At 49.0% G+C, this 17964-nt stretch overlaps 1 protein-coding gene across 1 annotated transcript in view; it reads left to right on the top strand.

Annotated features, from left to right (window-relative positions):
- Positions 1–17964, top strand: part of HTR4 (5-hydroxytryptamine receptor 4) — a gene marked incomplete at both ends in the record, with an annotated part of 48766 nt that overhangs the window by 13293 nt on the left and 17509 nt on the right. Inside the window, 4 exon segments of the mRNA XM_082291418.1 lie at positions 2396–2521; positions 3414–3614; positions 11609–11762; positions 12442–13073. Coding sequence (XP_082147544.1) covers positions 2396–2521; positions 3414–3614; positions 11609–11762; positions 12442–13073 — 1113 coding nt within the window.

Raw genomic sequence — 17964 nt, 5'->3', positions numbered from 1 at the left:
GTGCTCTTTAATTGCCGCATAAAATACGCAGAAGCACCTGGGTTCATTTGGAAAAGTTGGGGTGTTTACAGGAAAGTGAAAACTGGGCTTGGAAAAGTAATTACCTTTTTTTTTTACTTTCACATTAATGACGGTGCAGAAGAGCTTTTTAAATATGTCCACATGTGAGTTTCAAGCATTCATTCCCCATCAGTATTTCACCTTTTTCCTTAAGTGATTTCTATATTCCTACTAACCAGCAATCATTTCGCCTGAATCTCATTTCCTCACAATAGCAAACCCATCAATCTCTGCTTTATTAAACAGGGAAGCAAAGCTCGGAAGCCAGAGCACTCCGCTTTGATAAAAGATGTTATGCAAACCATTGATTTTAATTTACAGCAATATCCACTTCTTCCATTATTAACAACTCGGAATTACTAAGACTGAATAATTAACATGTATTCCTGCTTGATGATGGATTATTCTGAAGGCAGAAACAGCCCAGCTGAAATCCCTCCTGCACCGGCAGTGAGGCATCCGCCTGTGTAATGTTCCCCAGGGGTGCAGTGCAACACGGCACGGCAGAAATCCTTCCAAAAGTGCTACCAGAGCAAATGTTTCTCTCACAAATGTGCCAGGGTGAGTTCCTGCCCTGCTGGGCTCTGCTCAGAGCCTGGGTGGTGACCGGTTCTGCCCAGGGATACCACCAGGATGCCACCGCTCTCAGGGCAGGGTTGTCTGTGGTGCACGGGGTGGGAAATGTGGGTTTAGAACTCCCGGAGGTGAAAAACCCCTCAGGCAGTGTCTGGTGAGATGTTGCTCAGGGTTGGGCTCCTTTGGCATTTCCAGAGCTTGTTTGGATGAGTAAAACTCAACATTTCTGTGTGCCAGAAGTCCCTGATCTTTTTCAGCTTTTCTCCAAATCAGGAGACCTCAGTGAAATGAAGTGTAAAAAGCCCGGGATGTTGTTCAGTAAATAAAAAGTGACCCCAGAGTCAGTCAAGGTAAAACAGAGTAACAGTTCCATTTTTCAATTACCTGAACAATCTCACATCATCAGTCCTGGGTGTCCAACACCAGCTCTGCAGGCTGAGAAGAAATTTCCCTGCTGAATTAGTGTCAAGTGTTGCTTTTAATGCAGTTTATCTCCAGGCACACTTGATAACAGGAAAAGTCCCTGTTCCCACGGGCACAAGCAGGTGAAGGTTTAGGATGCATTTTATTCAGGATATATCATTAGCAATAGCTTTAGAGGAGAAGTGGCTCAAAATTTTGTGATAAAACCAGGTTTATGAGGAATTTTTTGCATGCTGGGTGTTACCTTCCTGCTTTGCAAGCGCTGAAAAAAGAAAAAGCAAAAACTTTCTTTGAAACAGCAAATTACTTGTAGAAATGGAGACTTAAAATATGGCTGACATTGGGGGGGGGTGGGTTTGTGTTATTCTTCCTTTTTCTTTTCTTCCTCTTCATTAACTGAAAGAAATTATTGATCTCTGGGTAGGGGGAAATTGGGCACTTGGAAAAGAATTTATTTCCTCTCCCTAACTCTGGAAAAGTTACTAAGTGAAAAAAGGGGAAAAAAGAGAAAAAAAAAATAGAAAAGCCAGACTGTTTTGTGTTTTGTGGCACAGAGTGAAGGGAAGAGAGAAAAAGGCAAAACATTATGTAGATTTCAAAATTCAAGATGTAAAATGCTCGTCTTGAGGAAAGTTTGAACCCATTAGTCCTTGTCACAGCACATCAGGAGCTGACAGACAAAGAGTGATGGGTTCAAACTGAAAGAGGGGAAATTTAGGTTACAGGTACGGAAAAAATCCTTCCCTGTGAGGGTGGGGAGGGGCTGGGATGGAATTCCCAGAGAAGCTGTGGCTGCCCCGTCCCTGGGAGTGTCCCAGGCCAGGTTGGACACTGGGGCTTGGAGCACCCTGGGACAGTGGAAGGTGTGGGATGAGATGAGTTTTAATGTCCTTTCCAACCCAAACCATTTTGTGATTTTATGATACTAAAACCGTGGGGAAAAAATGGAAAAATTACCGGAAAAAAAAACCCCAGAATGCTTCTGCATGAAAATAACATTATTTATTGGGGTGAAAAGAGGATGGAAACGTTTTTGTGCAGAGGCTCTGAGCTGGGCTGTCAGGAATCAGGCCCAGCTCATTCCAGCTCTCCTAAATGGGCTCCTCCAGGGTGTGTGGAGGCTCATCCTGCCCTGGGCAGCCGTGGGTGCTGGGGGGGTGCTCTGGTGCTGCTGGATGGGATGGGTGGGAATGGCCATGGATGGAAAGGGTTGTTGGGAGTGGCCCACAGGGACAGCACAGGCAGCTGCTGTCACCACCAGCAGTGCCTGGGCCACCCCTCCCCGTGCCACTGCAGCTTCTTTTCCTCTCTCCCTCGTCTTCCTGTGTGCTCCCAGTTCGAGTGAGGGCTTCGGCATCGCGGAGAAGATCGTGCTGCTCTCCTTCATCTCCGCCGTCATCCTGATGGCCATCCTGGGCAACCTGCTGGTCATGGTGGCCGTGTGCCGGGACAGGCAGCTCAGGTGAGCCCGCCCAGGTGGCCACCACCGGGACAAACCCCTCCTGACGAGCTGAGGGCAGGAGATGCCACCAGGGAGGTGCCCCTGCCTTGCACACCCGCACTGCCCTCAGCTCGTCCCGCGGCGCTGGCACCGTTTTAATTCCCATCCTCATCCTTTTTAGCATTCTCAGTGTAGAAAACCAGGCAAATCAGTGAAAAACACTGCTAAGCAGCAATTCCTGGGGGAAGCAGGTTGGCCTCTGCCCCTTTTCCATCTCAGATTGCCCAACGAGCTCATCAGAAATCCACACAGACCAAGGGCCAGGTGTGCAGCACCACCATGACAGTGTTGCCCACAGTCTGAGGGGGTCACAGGCACAATTCCTGTCTTGAGGCTGCTGCTAACCATGGGAATTGTCAGCCCAGCCTTAGGAGCAGAAAAAGATATTTAACAGCCTCTATTTGTGTGCTGCGTGGGATTTTTAATGGATTTAATTCTATTTTATTGTTGTGATTTTAAAAGTACTCTTCAAGTTAAAATTACAGCTTCAGTCTAGATTATTCTCTGTGCTTTCTGGAAGGATTTTCTCCATTTACAAGTTAAAATAAAATCCCCCTCCTCCACCCCAGAGTCTCCAGTGCAAGCTGTGAGGCTGAGCCACATGCAGAGGCCTGTGAGCATCCATTTGCCTGCTCTGGGTGAGCAGAAAGATGTGTTTATGCCAAGAAAATGGTGGACATTTGGCTTTAAAAGCCAGGAGCAAGCCAGGGGTGACCATATAAAGTGAGGAGTGTGTTAGGGAGGGGTTTTTAGTGTGATGGAGCAGATTAAACCCAAAATCAGGCTGGAATCTCTCTCCATGTGTGGAGGCTGCTGCACTGAACCCACCCTAATTTTGTGTTGTGCCTTGCAGGAAAATCAAGACCAACTATTTCATTGTTTCCCTGGCCTTTGCTGACCTGCTGGTGTCGGTGCTGGTGATGCCCTTTGGAGCCATTGAGCTGGTTCAGGACAACTGGATCTATGGAGAGATGTTCTGCCTGGTGCGGACATCCCTGGATGTGCTGCTCACCACAGCATCCATCCTGCACCTCTGCTGCATCTCCCTGGACAGGTACGAGCTGGAGAGTGGCACTGCTTGAAGTCTCTGCTGTGTTCTTGGTTATCCTGAGCTGCCAGAGGGCAAAGATGGACCTGTTGGGAATGGCAGAGCAATGAATCTCTCCCAGTGGTGATTTTGGAGAGAATTCTGATGAGGGCAGAGCAACTTGGAATGGGGTGAGATTTATGGTGAGGGCCTGGGTTGTTCTGTGCACAGCTCTGCTGGCAGCACTGAGCAGGGGTGGCTCTGCTCCTTCTTGGAAGCAGAAAAAGACACCTGGGCTGTGTCCAAAGGAGGGAGCTGAGCTGTGGCAGAGGAGGGGCATCGTGCACAGGGTGTTGTTCCAGCAGGGATGTTCCTCTGCTGCCAGGGAACAGGGACAGGAGGAGAGGGAACGGCCTCAGGCTGGGCCAGGGCAGGCTCAGGGTGGGCAGCAGCAGGAATTTCCCCATGGAAAGGGTGCTCAGGCCTTGGCAGGGGCTGCCCAGGGAGGTTTGGAGTGCCCATCCCTGGAGGTGAAGGATGGATATGACACTCAGTGCTCTGGGCTGGGGACACAGGTGGGGATGGGGCACAGGATCATCTTGAAGGTCTTTTCCAGCCTAAATCTCCTGGGAGGTCCTAAAAACTTTCCTTTCTTTCAAACTTTTCTTGTCACCTAAAAATAAAGCCCAAAGCCTCAATAATTTATGGCGAGCAATTCTGTTTGACTGCTGTCTGCAGTTTTTCAGGGTAAATGGCAGAACTTCCATAAGAACTTTTCACAAGATAAACACTCAGTAGAAAACATTCTGGCTATTCTGATAATATTCAGAGCTTTTTTTTTCCCCTTTGAGTTCTGTGTGGAGATTTCAATACCTTTAAAAACACTGTTACTTAGTATTGCTAACAGGGCCAGAATAACCATAATTATTCTCATCACTGTGACAGCTGATATTTGAATATGTTCTATTTCAGTATCTTGAGAGTCTGAGTGCAGCCAGACTTTAAAAAAAAATTTGCTTAACCTCTGTATTGATGGGCAGCAGTGCTTTGGGGTGGGAGACAGGGCACCAGCACAGGCAGTTTTGTATCCAGAGAGAAGCTGGTGTCCAACAAGCACAGCTCCTATCCTTATCTGCGAGTTTTGATAGCTGGGACACAAATGAGAAGCTCGATATCTTCAAAACATTGACAAATTGCCACTCTGAGCCAATTACCAGGAAAGCAGATGTTGGGCACCACGCTCTGGACGTGACCTCGCTCTCTGAAATGTTGCAGTTTGATTCTCCAGGCTCTTCATTAAATAGAGAGGGTTGTGGAGAGAAGGGAAAGTGGGATTTCACCTCTGGATTTGCAGCAGGGGATGAGGATCTTCCTGGGTGGGGGGCACAGAAAGGAGGTTCCCCCTTTCCCTGCCCTCCTGGAGATGCCCCACATGCAGAGCCTGCTGCCTGTCCCCATCTGTCCCCCAGATCCTGGGACAGCCGTGGCTCAGAGCTGATGCTTTAGGGATACCCCTCCCCCTGGGCTTTAAAGCTCACTGGCAGAAACTTGGATTTCTCTGGCAGTTTTTAGCTGGTTTTTTCCACAGTGAGAACTGATTGAGAACAGTGTGAAGGGGCCAGAATAGATGAGGAGAAGGCAGTGGATGGCCCCAAAAGGGCAGAGCAGGTGGATGAATGAGAGGTTTTTGTGGAGGGAAGGATGACTCAGCCCAGCTTCGATCTGTTCTCCATCCCCAGTGCCTCCCTGGGCTGCAGGGGCAGCGCTGCTTCCTTCCCAGGGCTTAATTCAATTCTTTTTAGCTGTTTGCTCTTGTGTTCATTCAGAATTTATGGGAGTCTGCTGCTGCTAGTGGGTACTTTTTCTGTGATCTATTTCCTGCCTTCTGTTTTATTTCAGGACATGCAAGTGTGAGTTTTAAGGGATTTTTAAAGAAAACTGGGTGGTTAATCTAATCCTAAAGGCTCTGTTTGGAAAATCATTCCCTTCATTCACAAAGTGTTGCTTGAAAAGACTTTTATCTGATAATATTTTGTATCTGTCTCCACTGCTGCCTCTGGAAAAGAAGGAAACAAGCACTGAGGCTTGAATTCTCCAAGGCGCTGGGGAAAATCTGGAGGAACCACCACATAATAAGCTGATTTTACTGCTCAGACACAGGGAGAAAAGTACTGCAGAGAGCCACTGTCAGTGTCAGCTGGAAAAGGGATTTTCCAAGGTAGCAAAGGTGTCTCAGGGCTCACTGAATCCAAAGTTTGCTGCCACTGCCTTATGGTTTTTCATCCCCTCTTTGAAATTCTAATATAATAGAGCGGTTTACCCTTGAAATATTTATTTATTGCATGTTTTAGGCACATATGTCCATTCTTTGTGCCAGTGCAATAAAAAATAATTGCACTGCAGATAAACAGACCCAGGAGCTCTGAGGGAGTCTCCAAATACAGAAAACCTGTCAGGAAAGGGAATTTTCTCCTCCAGTATTTGCAGTCCAATTTGCACTGCAATTATTTCTCAAAGTTTTGTGAGGGGGACAAACAACAGAGAAACCAAAACATCTGTGGTTTTGGGTTTGGATGCACATCTGGCACCTCTGGGTGCAGCTGGAGCATCCTCACCCTGCTCCCTGCACCCTCCCGGCTGTCCCAGCATGGGAAGTTCTCCCCAAGGCTGTGTCTCTGCTGGATGCTGTTTGCTGGAGTATTCCAAACATTTGCACACCACAAACCAGCCCTGGGTGTGTCTGTCCATCCCAAGCCGACCCTACATTCAGGCACAGCCCAAAATCCCTGCTAAAGCAGGGCTAAAGCACGGCAGATGCATCCAGAGAGCGGCGGAGCAGAGTGACAGATGCTCCTTGTGCCGTTTGCAAACATTAATTACCATTAATGGACTGCTCAGGCAGCTAATTAGCCCAATCCTGTGGGAGAGGTGATGTTGTAAAGCCTCCCAAGCCCTGTGCTCTGTGGTGACATCCTGTGACAGCAGCCCTGTCCCTGTGCCGGGGCACGGAGGGCACCCCTGAGGGACACGGCGTGGGCACTGCCCTCCCAGCGCTCCGGCACAGCAGTCCATGCTCATCCCCTCGCCGTGGCATCACGGACGAGGCACCAGGGATGGACTGGTGCCCGAAGGATGCCCAGGCCGTGGTTGGGAGCACAGGGTGTTTTCCCAGACTGGGAGGAAGCCGCCGTGCCCAGCAGTGCCCCGTGGAACACCCCCGGCTGCCCAGGGGCACGGGGAGGTTGTTGGTGGGGAGAGTTCCTAAACTTGGAACAGCTGTCAGTAATTAATGGTTACAGTCTGATTAAATGCCCCAAATTCCAGCTGGAGTCCTGGCCAGGCTGTAAATCCCCTGTGCCCGTCTCACCTGGATCTGGGCAGCTCCCAGTGCTCAGGTGGAGGGACCCAGAGGCAGCGCAGGAAGGGGCTGAGCAAAGCCAGCTGGAGCCTGTCCCCGCGGCTGAGAGAGGTGACAGAGCTCTGGAGTTGTCCCTGCCAGCCCAAAAACCACCCCAGGGTTTGCAGGATTGCAGCCTGAGAGTGTTAAGGAAAATCCCAGAGCAAATGGTCACGGCACAAGCTGAGGGATGCTCTGTCCTTTGTTAATCGTTGCAAACCCTCTAGAAATGTTTCATTTGTTTTGCCACTCTTGCTGCCAATAACCCTCCACACACCTCAGCCCCACGGGGGCCATGGAGGAGCCCTCTCTCTCCATTTGGCAGCACACATTTGTTTGTATTCCCTGCTAAATTTATCCAGCTCCAATTAACTGTTCTCTTTAGCATTTTCCTCAGTGTAATTATTTCAACACCAGCAGGACGTTGTTTTTCTAATATGAATTTAATTTTGTTAGATATAATCATTTCAGGACATTTTCAGGACCAATGATGCAGAACTTTGTTTGCTTTGGCACAATGAGAGCCCAAAGCTTATTTGCTCAGTGGGAAAAAGGAAAATAGAAAGAGCTGTTCTTTCCAAAAAAATGTTAAAATCTGGTAATAGGGAGGCCAGAACCTGTTTTCACTGAAACATCAGCAACAGCAGTGCTGGATTAATTTCCCACAGGCACAAATAAATTGAAATCATGGCTCCTTAGGTTCATCACTTGGTCAGGGCTCAGCTGGAGGCTCTGTCCCAGTCTGGATTCCCTGAGGGACAAGGACAGTGACTTCCCACGGACAGAGGGCTTGGCTTTGCACCCTAACTTTGGGAGACACTCAGTAGTACCCACAGTTTTCCCATCCTTTTGTCTTCTTTTTTCAAGTTTTCCTATCCTTTTATCTTCCTTTTTCCAGTTTTCCATCTTTTGTCTTCTTTTTTCCAGTTTTCCCATCCTTTTGTCTTCTTTTCTCCTCGATTATTGAAGAGGGGGTGAACTATTACTCAGTGTGAGTGCTCGGTGACTGTTCTGTGTCTCATCCTGGCCCCGCTGATGATCAGGCAGATGCTGTGTACATCATTTTCCATATGCACATGACACCAAGCCGTTTGAAGTGTGGGCCACCCCCAGAGCCAGGCTGTGGATAAGGGTGGGGGTGGATTTGTCTGCCTGAGGTAGCTCAAGAGCTCCTTGCAGGGTAGTGCCTACAGGCTCCCAGCTCCAAATTGCACTGCAAACCAGGGAGATCCTTGCATTTCTCCCCAAGGGCAAGGAATTCTCTCCTGCAGCTCAGTAATTCTGTTCCCGTAGTGCCCAGGAGGCGAGGAGGGAGCAGTGGTGTGGTCAGAGCATCACCGGGCCTGAGGCAGGAGCTGAGCACTTCAGGGCAGCTCTTCCACAGCCGTGGGATTGAGGAGGTGTTTGGATAAATAAATAATTCCTTGCCAGGGCCAAGAGCTGGGTTGGGCTGCTGGCAGTCAGATCCAGGGTGTGGAACTGCAGTGGTTCCTAACTGGGACCTTGCAGTGCCTGAGGGAAGATGGAAAGAGAGTGCCAGGACACAGGGAATGGCTTCCCACAGCCAGAGGGCAGGGATAGATGGGATTTGGGAAGGAATTGCTCCCTGGGAGGGTGGGCAGGCACTGGCACAGGGTGCCCAGAGCAGCTGTGGCTGCCCCTGGATCCCTGGCAGTGCCCAAGGCCAGGCTGGACATTGGGGCTTGGAGCAGCCTGGGACAGTGGGAGGTGTCCCTGCCATGGCAGGGATGGAATGAAATGATCTTTAAGGTCCCTTCCAAAGTCCCTTCCCTGTGATTCTGTGATTCCTGCAGAGGCCAGAAGAGCCATAAGGCCAGAGAAATAATGGATTTCTTCTTTTCTGCCGCCTGTAAAATGTTAGCACTTGATTCATTCCTGTGGCAAATGTCTGACAGGGAAAAGGAAAAGCATTATAATAACATCTGCTTTATTGGAAGAGCTGCAGCTCCAGGAAGGGATTCCTGTGTTTCCCCTTCAGTGGAGAATGTCATTGCAGAGGAGAGGATGTTCCACATCAGCTGCTCTGCCATAGGTAACAGGGAAGTGAACATTTGCAAGGAACTCGACTGATAATAGAGAGAATTAATATTTAATTGGGCCTGGACATGGCATTAATCATGTGTATGCATTGCATTTGATGTTCATCCATCACACTGTCACAGCAGCAATAACAGATACTCCTTAGGAGCCCAGCAAAACAGCTCTGCCTTGAAATGAAGCAGAAACACAGAGCATGTCTTTATTCCAGCCTCTGACTGCAACTATTGATAATCTCACAGATATAATTACTTTTCTCCCAGTGAACAAATAGCTGCTTAAATGCTCAGGCCACCACATACATCAAATCAGGAACAGGTGTGACTTCCGAGCCTTCTGTTGGCACTCCCAGCTCGCTGTTACCTGGCTCCTTGGATGGAAATCCTGCTGGGCTCTGGAGAAGTGGGTGCTTGCTCCTCTGCCTCCCTCCCTGTCACACAGTTGTCACCCACACCCTGCTCAGGGCACTCTGTCACCCCAAGCAGTGACAGGAGGAGCCCAGCTCGACTTGCTGAGCGCACCAGCGAAAATGAAATAAAATAAAATCTTTTGACGTGAAAGTGGAGGAAAATTGCTGCTGAATCACTGGGAGGGAAGAAATATGAGAGCTTAAGGTGTCATTTTTACAGGCATAATTTTTACTCTAATGGCCTTTAATAGCAGGAACAATTCAGTGCAATTCTTTCAGCTGCAGCGGGGAGAGGAGCAGAGAAATGTGATCGCTCCAACTGCTGTCAAGAATTGTTTTCCTGCTGCACTTAATTAGCAGGGTACAGTGGTTTTCCTTTCCTGTTTGCTTATCCAACTTGTCAAAGGGCAGCTGCTGTCTTGGCTGGGTTTATCCTTTTATTTATTGCATTTCTTCTGCCCTTTCTGCAAATGAATGGAGTCTCTCTGACTTGGCTCCATGCCTTTGATGTCCAGCACTTTGCAGTGGGTGACTCTGAGATAAGAAACAATTAAATAGTGCAGGTATGAATCCTTTGTCTTGAGAGTCAGAGGAGCAGCTCTGATACCGAGGGAAGCTCCCTCTGTCCCAATAAACATCCCAAAAAATCCTGTTGGGATTCAGCATCACTTCATTTCCTGGGACAGGGATCAGCCCCAGGGGAGCTGGAGCTCCATGAGAGGAACATTTCACCCACAGGTTTGCTCCTGGCAAATCCCATTTCTTTGGAAGGGCAGCTTTCCAGAGGAACAGGCTGATTTCTCATCAGGAAACCAGAGGAGAACAGAGGAATTATCAAATTGCAGGAGCTGAATGCCTGTTTCAGCGTTTTTCCCCTGTGACATTTTGAATCTTGTTTCTAAGAGACTTTTAAGGAATGTTTTCTTTTGACACTTTGATATTATTTCAAGCCTCTGTGTGGAATATATCATCTGATTTTATCAAAATAAAGCAATTCAGTTGACTCCACATGACTTTAAAAAAAAAAAAAGGCCTTAGGAAAAAATGGAAATTCTTGTATTTTTGTGCCTGGTTAGGACAAAGCTCCTGGTTCCCACTCAAATCTTGATGAAATAAATGCACATCTTGAAGAGCAGCTCCTGAATACACACATGTGTGCTTGCTGATTTAATTTCTCTAATTCATGGTTCTGCTGACCTCACAATTTTTTTTACAGAGCGTGATGGAATCCAAAAAAATAAAGAGCAAAAAAAATTTTATTGGGAACCTAAGACTGATTGTCAGGTCAGGACCACTGAAAGTCTGCAATTAGATATTTGCTGATCTGGTCTTCCTAGGAATAAATAATAATTTCAGAGCCTGAGATTCCCAGTTTTAGGTTTGCTACCCCTTCCTGATGCAGAGATCCACAGGCAGGGGGTGGCACAGGGATCAAACAAACAGAAAATTTGATTTCTTATCTCTTTGAGAAGATGTTTTTAGGCCATAACTATTTTAGTAGCCAGGGACCTGTTGTACTTGGGATATTTGGAATGAATCAGGAGGAGGAAGGAGAGTTCAGGGCACATCCCCCTGATGGTGCAAAGACACCTTTGCCCTGTCCTTGGGAAGGTTAAAGCCCAGCTGGAAAAGAGGTGGATTCCTGGGAAATAGAAAGGGAGCTTGGTTATGGAAAAGCACCCTTCATTTCCCGGGCATTTTCACAGCTTTGGGAGGCTTTGTTAATTTGTGGTTACAGCTTCTGCAGCCTTGTCACAATAAATGTCCAGGGCAGGTCGGAAATTTGGTTAAGCTGACAGGAAGGAAGGGACAGGGATGTCCTTGGAGGGTGGGGACACCCTTGGTGCAGAGGGAGAGGAGGGCTGGATATGGAATCTCTCCCTTGCCCTGCAACCTCAGACAACCCACAGACTGATCTGTGCCTCATTCTCCCTGGCTGGAAAGCACAAAACTCCGGCTTTTCCTTGGGAGCCACCATGAAGCTGTGGAAATATCCCGAGCTCCTGCGTGAGAGGCCCAAGGCAAGCAGGCTACAGACTTTTTTTATCCCTATATCTTGAAAGGGGTGAAACAAGCTGGAGAAAAAGCTTTACAATTTAATTTTTAGAAGGCTTGGAAGTGTCCCCTGACAGTTTCTCCCCCGCTTTTGCCCTGCAGGTACTATGCCATCTGCTGCCAGCCCTTGGTGTACAGGAACAAGATGACCCCGCTGCGCATCGCGGTGATGCTGGGAGGGTGCTGGGTAATCCCAACCTTCATTTCTTTCCTCCCTATCATGCAAGGCTGGAATAGCATTGGCATCATTGATCTGGTGAGTAGCCAGGGAGCGACACCAATCCAATCTATTGGGTGCTGGATGTTCTTTAAAAAGCGATTTTCAGGGAAAGGGAAAAAGAAGGAGAAACTTTCTGTTCCCAGTGCAGAGGGGCTGCTGAATTTCTGGAGGGGATTTTTAAGGGGGGTTGAAGTGACTCTGTCCTGGAAGGACTGACACTGGGACAGTGGTGGCCCTGGGAGAGGATTTTCCCCACATTCACTCTCAGTTCAGTGAGGAGTCCTTGGAAAAAAGGCCAAGCCCCAGCTGGCCTCCGACAAACACCTCAGGAGTCCTTGGTCCCCTTGACCTTTGCAGCTCTCACTTAAATAAGAGACAGGATTGTTCCTGTTAGAATAAACAAGAGCTTGTAGTGCTGGGACAAGGGGGATGGCTGCACACTGCCAGCGGGCAGCGTTCGATGGGATATTGGGAAAAAATCCTTCCCTGTGAGGTGGGGAGGCCCTGGCATAGCGTGCCCAGGGAGGTTGTGGATGTGTCCAAGCATCCAAGGATGGTTGGATGGGGCTTTGAGCAGCCTGGTCTAGTGGAAAGTGTCCCTGCCCACGACAGGCGGTGACACAAGATGATCTTTAAGGTCCCTCCCAACCCAACCCATGCTCTGATTCCCACGTCTCCCCTCCTTCCTTGCCTCATCCTCCTCTCCGCACCCCAGATCCAGCAAAGGCAGTTCAACAAGGCCTCCAACTCCACCTACTGCATCTTCATGGTGAACAAGCCCTACGCCATCACCTGCTCCGTGGTGGCCTTCTACATCCCCTTCCTGCTGATGGTGCTGGCCTACCACCGCATCTACGTGACGGCGCGGGCGCACGCGCGGCAGATCCGGCTGCTGCAGCGCGCGGGGAACCCGGCCGAGCCCCGGCAGCAGCTCCAGGAGCCCCGGCAGCAGCTCCAGGAGCCCCGGCAGCAGCCCCAGGAGCCACGGCAGCACCCCCCTGACCAGCACAGCACCCACCGCATGAAAACCGAGACCAAAGCTGCCAAGACCCTGTGCATCATCATGGGCTGCTTCTGCCTCTGCTGGGCCCCGTTCTTCGTCACCAACATCGTGGATCCCTTCATAAACTACACGGTGCCCGGCAAGCTGTGGACGGCCTTCCTGTGGCTGGGCTACATCAACTCGGGCTTGAACCCTTTCCTCTATGCCTTCCTCAACAAGGCCTTCAGACGTGCCTTCCTCATCATCCTGTGCTGCGGTGATGAGCGCTACCGAAGGCCTTCCATCCTGGGCCAGACCGTGCCCTGCTCCACCACCACCATCAACGGCTCCACGCACGTGCTGAGGTGAGTGCTGCCCACAGCCAGCAGCAGGAGGAATTTGTGCGGGATTGAGTTGGTTTTGCGACATCTCCGTGGGTTAAATGCATAGGAAGTGATGGGGCGAAATAAATCCTGAGGGTGCTCGGACAGCCTGGGTTTGTAGGGAGCAGGAACGTGCTGGAATGTGCAGTTTCTCCAGAGGTGTGCTCAGCAAAAGCTGGGAGAATGCAGGAATTGTGCGTGAATTTTGGTGTTGTTTGGTCTGAGGGGAACAACAGAGGGATTTGGGGGACTCAGGGGGATGGGACACTGAGCCAGGGGTGGGAGGCACAGCAGGAGGAAGGAAGGGAAGTACAGGTAATTCCCAAAAAACAAGCTGCAGGCTCTGGACAGAACCAGAGGTGTTTCTGTGCAGCTGTCCAGAGATTTTGTCTAGATCTGGTGGTTTTGGTAGGTGTGTGCCTGAGTCTCCACACACAGACAAGGACTTGGTGGCTGTGTCAGTGTTCAGAGCTGGATCCACCCAGACACTAAACCAGACCCAAAGCACTTCCCAGCTAGCTCTGATCTTGCCCCAGTCTCCCTTCTGCAGTGATCTCTGAAGCTTTGGAAAGAGTCCTGAGCCATGCAATGAATGGGAGGTGAGGCACGGCTTGAGTCAGACCCCTCAGGCTTTCTAAGCCATGAAGGACATCACACCATATTTATTTTCTGCTGATTAAAATCTGTTTGGTGGTCATGTTGCCCCGTCCCAGAGCCCTGGGCATGTGATGGATGTGTGGCGTCATGCCAGGCTCAGCCTGTTTCTCTCAGGGACATCCAGATGCTCCTGTGCTGAGGTGGGAGGAGGGACAGAGCAGCCCTTGTCCGCTTCTGTTTGTTATAAATCCTGTTTTGCTTTGTTCAGATTATCTCCTGCCTTTCCAATCTCTCCAGTTCCCACTTCCCACTGCTGCATCCCCTCCTCTCTCCAGGTGCTGGGGGGATGCAGCTCTGCACACCAGCCCTTCACAGAGCAATTACTGTGTGTTTTCCTCAGCTTTGGGACTGATAAGAAGTGTGACTTCTGTCCCTGGTGCAGAATATGCCCTGATGGTGGTGACAGAGGGGTTGGCATTAAAGCAAACCCAACCAATTTTAGTTTGTGGAGAGTTAATCTCAGGTGAGGAATTTTTATTTCTTCAGTGCTTTGCTCTTTAATGCCAAAAAGGTTGGATCCAGCCTGGATGGAAGAGAAAGTTAGTTAGGCAGGTTCTCCCAAGGCATAGACAGAGTTTTTTCTGCCTTTGACATACAAGGGGCTGTGTCCAGCAGTGAAATACTGAAACCTTCCTGTCAGGCTGGCTGCTCCCGACCCCACTGAGGAGCTCCACAGGGGCTGCACCTGGATCAGACCCTCCTTTTCCAACCTCAAAGTTGCTTCTTCCTGACCAAGAGCTTCTGCAAACAGGGACGTTGTGCCTGTGGGATTTTACAGCTGCTCCCTGGCAGGGACAGCAGTGGCAGGAGGGACAGACCTTGTGCCGAATGTGACAAAAATTAGCACAATAATGAACTGTAAATAGATGGAGATTTCTGGGTGTTCAGGGTTCTGTGCAACACCAGAAAAAAGAGCCAAAATCATCTGAAAAATTCCATGTTCCCCTTGAAACAGATTGTTTGCATTTCTTCTGCCATGAGCAGATATTTATTCAACACAAACCAACAAACTCCTGCCTCCATGAATCACTGAACTCCTGTACAGCACAAGTGGATGGGGAGCCAGGTCAGCATTGCTGGAATTCCTGGATAAAACAAGTTGTGAAATTTTGCCACAGCAAAGGAGACGACTTTGGGTGAAATATATTTGAGCAATGATTAGAGCAGACAAACCCTGGAGCATTTGGGTCAGGGAGGTCACTCTGATGTGTTCCCATTTCCTCTCAGAAGTGCTCAGAGCACTGCTTTGGTCCCTTCAGGGAAAGCTCTAGTGAGAGGTTTATTTACCACTCATTTTCCAGCACAGAGAGGTCTCCTCCAAATGTCAATTGGATTTCTCCAGAGGAAAACACATCCTGATTTTTCTCTTGAAAGAGCCAAGAGAAACAAAGTGGGAAAAACCAGAAACAAGCACCTTGGGGGCTGGCACTGCAGCGAGCCCCAGTGTCCCCTGCTGCCACTGGAACTGGAGTGCAGTTCTAGGGCTCCAGTTTGCAGAGGTTTAACAACTCCTGGATCTGTTGGGATAAAAATAAATCCCTGCTGATTGTAGGGAAGAGGTCAGAGCTGTGGAGCAAAAGGATGAGTGATCACAGAATCATGGAACCACAGAATGGTTTGTGATGGCTTTTTTGGAATGGTTTGTGGTGGGTGGCTCTCAGCCAGGGTGGTCCTGGGGGTGGAGCAGTGATCCCATCCCACCTGTGGGATTTCATGGGCTGCAGCTGTGCCTTAGCTCAGGAAACACAGAGGTTGTTCCTCAGAGCTGCTCCTGGTGGATCTGGCAGGTTTCTCTCACAGATCTGGGCTTAAAGGTAAAGCATCTCCTCCTGTTCCTCTTGTCCCTTATCCTTCCCTGGGCACTGGGACAGATGCAGAGACCACAGAGCTTCCCGTGGCAGAGCAACACCCTCAGTGCTGGGGGTTGGGAAAGGTTAAAATTTGTGAGTGCCTGGGAATTTCAATGATCCTGCAAGATGAATCAGAGCTCTGTCAGGTTCTGTCTTCTCCACTACAAGTTCCTTAACCCCAGGTGGATCGTCTTGCTCTGCCCTTCCCTTCATTCCCCAGCACTCCCTGCTTCTGCATTTTTCACAGGGCATTTTTGGAGGCATTTTGGAGGCAACTGTGGAGTTTCTGTGCTGGTGGCACCTGCAGAGCTTTGGGGTCTGTGTTGTCCCTTCTCCAGCAGTTCCTTTATTCATGGCACTCTCAGGGAAGAACTTTCCCCCTTGCCAAGGCGCTGATAAAGCACATTCCCACTAAATTTTTTTTCTTTTTTTTTTTTAAATTCCTGAGCAAAAGCTTGAGAAACACAGCAAATGATGAGCATTTAAAAATGGTGATTTCAGTGATAATTCACTCGTTTTGCCCCAGCCCCAGAGCAGGGCAGCCAGAGGTTGCTCAAGATGTGTTTTCCACTCCAGAGGTTTCAGTTCAGGGATCAGCTCCCTGTGCCAGCAGAAGTGGCTCCAGACCACAGCCTGAGCTCGGGGATCTGATTGCTCCCTGTAAATGCTAATGTTGTTAAATAGTCAAGAGGTAATTTGGTTTTCACCTAAATTTCATTAGCTGCCAACCTGGGAAGGGATTCTCTAAAAATACAGGAGATGATTAGACTCAGTAATAACTAAAAAAAAGAGTTCTGTCATTTCTCGAAGGAGCTTTCTTAATTTTTTCATGCAGCTTTGCCAATATTTACAACCAAACTTATGTTCCAACTTCCCTGGCGTGGTTTCACAGTTTGGCAGCAGTGCCAGCCTGCACAGTGCCAGCCTTTGGTGGGACTCCCCCTGTGACTGGGGGCTGTGAGGGGTCCTGAGCAGGGCACAGGGAGCTGAGACCATCAGAGTCCCTCCAACAGCAGCTTTGGGCTGAGTCAGGGAGCGTGGGGGAGATTTGGGGATCTGCTGCGGGATCCAGGAGCAGAGAACCCCTCGGGTCCAGGAATGTGGATGTTCCACAAAGCCCAAATTGTCCCCCCCGTGCCAGAGGAACCCTCCTTCCCCAAAACCCTGCTCCCCAAAGAGCAGGACACTGCTGAAGCCTTGTCCCAGCTCCAAAAACACCTCACCCGAGGGAACCGAGAGCTTCTGACAAGAGAAAAGCTTCCTGTAACTGTGCTGAGTGAAATCAAGATATTTATCTTATTTCTTACAAAGGGGAGAGGGGATTAGAGTTTTAAAATAGCACCGTTTCCTTCAATTTTCAAAAGATCATCTCTTGCAATATGCCTGGATGTTGGAAAAAGAGATTAGAGTGAAGCTAAACCTCGTTTTGTTATTTGGCCTAATACAAGATTCAAGATCAGAAGTCCTGCCTCAGTTTGTGTCTGGTGGGGGAGCTGAGGCTCTGAAGGGCACCTTGAGCTTTGAAATGACTGAAGTGTAATTGATCTTTGCTTTTAATTGTGCTTTGGGTAATGATGGCCATTGTGTTGTGGTGGGGCAGGATCTTCCTGATTCCAGCTGGAATTAGGGATCCTTGGCCCAGAGCAGAGCCCTGCTGGCCACAGCACTGCATTCCCTGCAGCTGGAACGCCTGGCAGCTCCTCCTGGCACATGGCAAAGCCCAGACCTGGTGGAAACTTCCCACTTAAATAACAGAGTGTGACCTAAACAACTGCATTTAGAGAAAACAGAGACATCCCTCACAATGCATCACACCTTGGATCCAATTCCCAGTCCTTTGCCGGTCTCTCCCCTCATTCCAGAGGTCCAAAACAAGATTTAAAACTAATTTTGGTACCTGAATAAACTCTGTTATGGATAGAAATTTGCTCTCCACCTACTCGCCTTCTGTTTCAACTGACCTTTGAATGTGTTGGGCTGGTTCTCTCCCCTCCAGAGATTAATTTGGTTTATCAGCAAAGTGTTTCCAGGCAATGCAAATCAGCATTTGCAAAGAGCTCCTCGTGCCTTAGGGTTAGAAATTCTATAGAAACCTCAGCAGTTATTGTCATGTTCTGTTCTTCCTCAGGGCAGCAGAATCTCCAACTCGGAGCTAGTTGTGGAAGGGCATTTTCAATTTAGGTTTGCTTCTTTGTTCCTCTTCTTTTCAATAATTCTCTTCCTTTCTGATTGCTGGAGGAGAATTTATTCCTGCACTGTGTGCACTGCCCCACTGTAAACTCATAATGTGGAAAAGCTTCCCTCTTGCTGTGTTAAAATTGCTTTTTGAGGCTTTTGGAGTGTCTGTGGGAGAGAAAGCCTTTTTA

Source organism: Coloeus monedula, assembly GCF_965178545.1.
Source record: "Coloeus monedula genome assembly, chromosome: 15".
Lineage (NCBI taxonomy): Eukaryota > Metazoa > Chordata > Aves > Passeriformes > Corvidae > Coloeus > Coloeus monedula.
This window is presented reverse-complemented; position numbering and strand designations above follow the sequence as displayed.